We start from the raw sequence: 7,500 nt of genomic DNA, 5'->3' as shown, positions 1-7,500 counted from the left end.
GCTTTCAAAGCTCCCATATGCAACCATGCACCTTGTACTGTACGTGCTTTTGCTGCAGAATGTGGAAACACTGCGTGGATGCTCCTAGAGCCCTTCACATCGACATGTTTCGATAGTATACGACTATCTTCATCAGGATGAGGGATACCCACTGGCCACCACTTCCTGCTTTTTATAGACATCCAGTCTATCAAATCTCCACCTTCCCTTAAAGGGGAACTTCATTCATTACTCATAGTTACCCTCAATTCTCTAAGTCTCAATTTTTCACCCTGCATAGATTATTTTTGCATTTTCTAAGCGTTTTTAGGCATTTACTGGTCATTTTTTGGGTGTTTTTAAGCATTTATTGGGCATTTTTCAGGCATTTTCTGATCATTTTCCAGTCATTTTTTGAAAACATCCTCCTAAAAGCTCCCCCTCTCCCTCCCTAGAGACCCAGGTGATCCATGCACTCAGGTGGCTCCCATTCATCTCATTGCAGGAAACCAAACATTTCCCATTCCTCATTTAAACCATTAGGTACCATAGTGTTTAGATTAAAAATCCATTGGCTTTCTTTTCTTGACATCTTTGCTATGTAGTTTCCCCCTCTGGGGTCTCTCCGGATTATTTCCAATCCAAAGAATACCACATTATTCAATTTGCTTCCATGATGCTGTCTAAAATGTTTCGAGAGGGGATGCCCCTCCCAACCCTTCAAAATATTATTAAAATGTTCCCCTATACGCTTATGCATTTCCCTCTTTGTACGTCCTATATACCTTTTGCCACACGGGCATATGAGGCAATATATAACCCCCCTGGTGTCACATGTTATTAATTCATCAATACTGTATATTTCCTTCCCCTCCTTTACTTGTAAAATTTTGGCATATCCCTTAGTTCTATGACAGTTCTGACACCTCCCACATCTTACAAACCCCTCCCCCTGAATCCTTTGTAGGTCCCCTCCATTATGATTGGCCGTAGCTATTTTCAGGCCTATATTGCTTACTTTTCTAAACACAAAAGAAGGGTACTCTGGCAATATTTCCCTCAAAATTTTATCGCCTTTCAGAATCCCCCAGTGCTTTCTAATAATCCCCTTTACACATCCTATTTGTGAGTTATATTTCAAATTCAATCTCATTGAAAAATCTGCAGTATCCTGCTTTTGTTTTTTTTCTAACAATGTTTTCCTCTCCATCATCCCCACCTCCCATTTCACTTGTTCCAGAGCATCCTTCTCATATCCCTTCTCCAAAAATTGTCCCGACATTATATCGGCTTCTTTTTTATATTGCTCCTCCTCTGTACAATTCCGTTTAAGTCTCATGAATTGACCTTTGGGAATGTTCTCCAACAATGCCGGTAAATGGCAGCTGTTAGCCAAGATGTATCCATTCACATCTGTGGCTTTCCTATAGGTTCTGGTTTTCAATTCCGCTCCCTCTATATAAATAGATACATCTAGGAAATTAACCTCCCTCTCACTTATCTCTGCTGTAAACTTCAGCCCCCAATCATTATTGTTAATTTTATCCACAAACTTCCCCAAAGCATCTGTCGTGCCCCTCCAGACGAGCAGGACGTCATCTATAAATCTCTTCCAGAGGACCAGGTCCGCGCCCGGTCCCTCACACCCATATACATGGGTGTGTTCCCAATGGGCCATAAATGAATTTGCATATCCGGGCGCGAACTTGGTCCCCATTGCCGTCCCGCTCGTCTGGAGGTAACTGTCCCCTCCATATTCAAAATAATTATGTGTTAATACAAACAAAACTGCATCCTTAATAAATTGTTTCTGCTCACTTTGTAACGAATCATCCAAATTTAAAAAATGTTCAATGGCCTCTATGCCCTTTTTGTGTTCAATGATGGTATAAAGGGAAGTAACATTCAGGGTGGCCATTATCCACCCTTGCTCCCAATTCAAATTTTCCAATATGTTCAAGATGTGTCTGCTGTCCTCCAGGAAGGCGGGGGTATCCCGGACATACCCTTGCAAGAAGGTGTCAATGTACCCCGATAGATTGGATGTGGATGAACCAATCCCCGAAATAATCGGCCTTCCTGGAGGATCAGCAAGACTCTTGTGTATTTTAGGGAGGTGGTAGAACCTGGCCACCCTTGGATGCTTAATGCTAACATAATTCATTTCCCTTCTATTCAGAATACCAGCATCACATGCTCCTTTCAGGAGGCATTCCAGTTCCTTCTCAAATATTTCACTGGGATCCCTCTTTAATTTCTTGTATGTATTTTGATCCCCCAGAAGTCTTAAGGCTTCCCTCTCATAGTCCTCTTTATCCTGTACAACAATTCCCCCCCCCCCCCCCCCCTTTGTCCGCAGGACGTATGACCACCTGATTATTCAATTGGAGATCTTTAGATCTTTTGATCTTTTGTAAAAGTAGTACATCGTTGGAAACGATCGTTCGTACTAGGCTTGACATGCGCATTTCACTATTTCTCCATGGAACTTTTCATTTTTATGCGCAGGCGCAATAGTTGCTTTCTGTGATGTAACGTTCGTTCTAATGATCTGATCGCTACACACCTTTTAAAACTGACTTTACTTAGGTCGTTCTTTCATCAATTAAAAGTTTGTTCGTCGTTGACAACGAACGATCGTGGTCGTATGTGTGTACGTAGCTTTAGACTAGTGCTATATGTAGCTGTTTATCTCATCCTGTCACATGAATGTTCATGCACACTAATCTTATCATCCCCTCTTGCTGGGCTGTTTGACTGAATGTCTGCAATCAAATCATAAGAAATTTCATTCAGAGTTCTGTGCAGCTAATCAGCTGCAATTGGGGTCACACGTCGGCACTTATAAGGGGCATATTTATGGCAGAAAAGAATTCCTGCGAAACATCCAATCGCATTGCAGCTGCAGATTAGGAATTGAAGTAGAGCAACTGATTGGCTGCTGTTGGTGGCTGACCTCTTGTACTGGGATAACCCATTACTGATTGGCTGCAGCTGGTGGCTGACCTCTTGTACTGGGATAACCCATTACTGATTGGCTGCAGCTGGTGGCTGACCTCTTGTACTGGGATAACCCACTACTGATTGGCTGCAGCTAATGGCTGACCTCTTGTACTGGGATAACCCATTACTGATTGGCTGCAGCTAATGGCTGACCTCTTGTACTGGGATAACCCATTACTGATTGGCTGCAGCTAATGGCTGACCTCTTGTACTGGGATAACCCATTACTGATTGGCTGCAGCTGGTGGCTGACCTCTTGTACTGGGATAACCCACTACTGATTGGCTGCAGCTAATGGCTGACCTCTTGTACTGGGATAACCCATTACTGATTGGCTGCAGCTGGTGGCTGACCTCTTGTACTGGGATAACCCATTACTGATTGGCTGCAGCTGGTGGCTGACCTCTTGTACTGGGATAACCCATTACTGATTGGCTGCAGCTGGTGGCTGACCTCTTGTACTGGGATAACCCACTACTGATTGGCTGCAGCTAATGGCTGACCTCTTGTACTGGGATAACCCATTACTGATTGGCTGCAGCTGGTGGCTGACCTCTTGTACTGGGATAACCCACTACTGATTGGCTGCAGCTAATGGCTGACCTCTTGCACTGGGATAACCCATTACTGATTGGCTGCAGCTAATGGCTGACCTCTTGCACTGGGATAACACATTACTGATTGGCTGCAGCTGGTGGCTGACCTCTTGTACTGGGATAACCCATTACTGATTGGCTGCAGCTAATGGCTGACCTCTTGTACTGGGATAACCCATTACTGATTGGCTGCAGCTGGTGGCTGACCTCTTGTACTGGGATAACCCATTACTGATTGGCTGCAGCTGGTGGCTGACCTCTTGTACTGGGATAACCCATTACTGATTGGCTGCAGCTGGTGGCTGACCTCTTGTACTGGGATAACCCACTACTGATTGGCTGCAGCTAATGGCTGACCTCTTGTACTGGGATAACCCATTACTGATTGGCTGCAGCTGGTGGCTGACCTCTTGTACTGGGATAACCCACTACTGATTGGCTGCAGCTAATGGCTGACCTCTTGCACTGGGATAACCCATTACTGATTGGCTGCAGCTAATGGCTGACCTCTTGCACTGGGATAACACATTACTGATTGGCTGCAGCTGGTGGCTGACCTCTTGTACTGGGATAACCCATTACTGATTGGCTGCAGCTAATGGCTGACCTCCTGCACTGGGATAACCCATTACTGATTGGCTGCAGCTGTTGGCTGACCTCTTGTACTGGGATAACCCATTACTGATTGGCTGCAGCTGTTGGCTGACCTCTTGTACTGGGATAACCCACTACTGATTGGCTGCAGCTAATGGCTGACCTCTTGCACTGGGATAACCCATTACTGATTGGCTGCAGCTGTTGGCTGACCTCTTGTACTGGGATAACCCATTACTGATTGGCTGCAGCTGGTGGCTGACCTCTTTTACTGGGATAACCCACTACTGATTGGCTGCAGCTAATGGCTGACCTCTTGTACTGGGATAACCCATTACTGATTGGCTGCAGCTGGTGGCTGACCTCTTGTACTGGGATAACCCACTACTGATTGGCTGCAGCTAATGGCTGACCTCTTGTACTGGGATAACCCATTACTGATTGGCTGCAGCTAATGGCTGACCTCTTGTACTGGGATAACCCATTACTGATTGGCTGCAGCTAATGGCTGACCTCTTGTACTGGGATAACCCATTACTGATTGGCTGCAGCTGGTGGCTGACCTCTTGTACTGGGATAACCCACTACTGATTGGCTGCAGCTAATGGCTGACCTCTTGTACTGGGATAACCCATTACTGATTGGCTGCAGCTGGTGGCTGACCTCTTGTACTGGGATAACCCATTACTGATTGGCTGCAGCTGGTGGCTGACCTCTTGTACTGGGATAACCCATTACTGATTGGCTGCAGCTGGTGGCTGACCTCTTGTACTGGGATAACCCACTACTGATTGGCTGCAGCTAATGGCTGACCTCTTGTACTGGGATAACCCATTACTGATTGGCTGCAGCTGGTGGCTGACCTCTTGTACTGGGATAACCCACTACTGATTGGCTGCAGCTAATGGCTGACCTCTTGCACTGGGATAACCCATTACTGATTGGCTGCAGCTAATGGCTGACCTCTTGCACTGGGATAACACATTACTGATTGGCTGCAGCTGGTGGCTGACCTCTTGTACTGGGATAACCCATTACTGATTGGCTGCAGCTAATGGCTGACCTCCTGCACTGGGATAACCCATTACTGATTGGCTGCAGCTGTTGGCTGACCTCTTGTACTGGGATAACCCATTACTGATTGGCTGCAGCTGTTGGCTGACCTCTTGTACTGGGATAACCCACTACTGATTGGCTGCAGCTAATGGCTGACCTCTTGCACTGGGATAACCCATTACTGATTGGCTGCAGCTGTTGGCTGACCTCTTGTACTGGGATAACCCATTACTGATTGGCTGCAGCTGGTGGCTGACCTCTTTTACTGGGATAACCCACTACTGATTGGCTGCAGCTAATGGCTGACCTCTTGTACTGGGATAACCCATTACTGATTGGCTGCAGCTGGTGGCTGACCTCTTGTACTGGGATAACCCATTACTGATTGGCTGCAGCTGGTGGCTGACCTCTTGTACTGGGATAACCCATTACTGATTGGCTGCAGCTGGTGGCTGACCTCTTGTACTGGGATAACCCACTACTGATTGGCTGCAGCTAATGGCTGACCTCTTGCACTGGGATAACCCATTACTGATTGGCTGCAGCTGGTGGCTGACCTCTTGTACTGGGATAACCCACTACTGATTGGCTGCAGCTAATGGCTGACCTCTTGTACTGGGATAACCCATTACTGATTGGCTGCAGCTAATGGCTGACCTCTTGCACTGGGATAACCCATTACTGATTGGCTGCAGCTGGTGGCTGACCTCTTGTACTGGGATAACCCACTACTGATTGGCTGCAGCTAATGGCTGACCTCTTGCACTGGGATAACCCATTACTGATTGGCTGCAGCTAATGGCTGACCTCTTGCACTGGGATAACCCATTACTGATTGGCTGCAGCTGGTGGCTGACCTCTTGTACTGGGATAACCCATTACTGATTGGCTGCAGCTAATGGCTGACCTCTTGCACTGGGATAACCCATTACTGATTGGCTGCAGCTGTTGGCTGACCTCTTGTACTGGGATAACCCATTACTGATTGGCTGCAGCTGGTGGCTGACCTCTTGCACTGGGATAACCCATTACTGATTGGCTGCAGCTGGTGGCTGACCTCTTGTACTGGGATAACCCATTACTGATTGGCTGCAGCTAATGGCTGACCTCATGCACTGGGATAACCCATTACTGATTGGCTGCAGCTGTTGGCTGACCTCTTGCACTGGGATAACCATTACTGATTGGCTGCAGCTAATGGCTGACCTCTTGCACTGGGATAACCCATTACTGATTGGCTGCAGCTGTTGGCTGACCTCTTGTACTGGGATAACCCATTACTGATTGGCTGCAGCTGTTGGCTGACCTCTTGTACTGGGATAACCCATTACTGATTGGCTGCAGCTGGTGGCTGACCTCTTGTACTGGGATAACCCACTACTGATTGGCTGCAGCTGTTGGCTGACCTCTTGTACTGGGATAACCATTACTGATTGGCTTTGAATAAAAAAATGTTCACAACTCTATCCCTGGTGGTATATAAATACAAAATAATAATTTTTATATTTTTAAACAGGCCAAAAGCAGTGAAGAGGCCGTTGAACCCCCTGGCTTCTGCACGAGGTAAAATAATGATCATCCGATCGCTTGCATTTCCTTTCTCTAGCTAATGGTTGATAAAGTAAAAATTCAGCGCGCGGGAGGTCCTCTCTGCCTGTCTGCACGTGGGGCGCCTCTCTGCCTGTGCCTGCAGGGGGGACACTCTCTGCCTGTCTGCACGTGGGGCGCCTCTCTGCCTGTGCCTGCAGGGGGACACTCTCTGCTGTTTGCACGTGTGGGGGGGGGGGGGGGGGGGCCTCTCTCTGCCTGTGCGGGTTTCATCTGGGCACCCTGGTTTCCTTCCGCATCGACCTGAGCCTATGGGTGTGCACTCATTTCTGACAGACCAGTGCCATTTAGCTTGGAGGGTGCGGTTAGTTATCATTTCTTTATGCACCCGCAGTAAGCAACTCTTATGAACCTAGATATATACAAAACAGTCCACAAGGTGTTTTTTTTTTTTTTGTTTTTTTTTTTTAAAGGAACAGCATCAGTCTTTTAATTCTTCATAAACGTCAGTTTTCCTCGATTAGTTATGAATAAGATATCCAATCACAGAACCAAAATATACCTTACACGTGTTTCACAGGCAAAGGCCGCTTCCTCAGAGGCAAACAAGGTCGTTCAGTCGAAATTGGCCGAACAATCCAAACAAAGGAAAAGGATGGGACACAATCTGCGATGATGTTCAAAAGTGTATAGCACCCACGAAGTAAGTGAAGCCAGCACTGTC

The 7,500-nt window shown here is 46.8% G+C and overlaps 1 protein-coding gene across 1 annotated transcript in view; it reads left to right on the top strand.

The window, feature by feature from the left end:
* Nucleotides 1-7,500, top strand: part of ERO1A (endoplasmic reticulum oxidoreductase 1 alpha) — a 75,556-nt gene that overhangs the window by 43,832 nt on the left and 24,224 nt on the right. The window contains exon 8 of the mRNA XM_068254651.1: nucleotides 6,745-6,791. Coding sequence (XP_068110752.1) covers nucleotides 6,745-6,791 — 47 coding nt within the window. The remainder of the gene's footprint in view (nucleotides 1-6,744; nucleotides 6,792-7,500) is intronic.

This window comes from Hyperolius riggenbachi, chromosome 9 (genome assembly GCF_040937935.1).
Source record: "Hyperolius riggenbachi isolate aHypRig1 chromosome 9, aHypRig1.pri, whole genome shotgun sequence".
NCBI lineage: Eukaryota > Metazoa > Chordata > Amphibia > Anura > Hyperoliidae > Hyperolius > Hyperolius riggenbachi.
The sequence above is the reverse complement of the archived record's forward strand: the minus strand, read 5'-3'. Positions and strand labels throughout refer to the sequence as shown.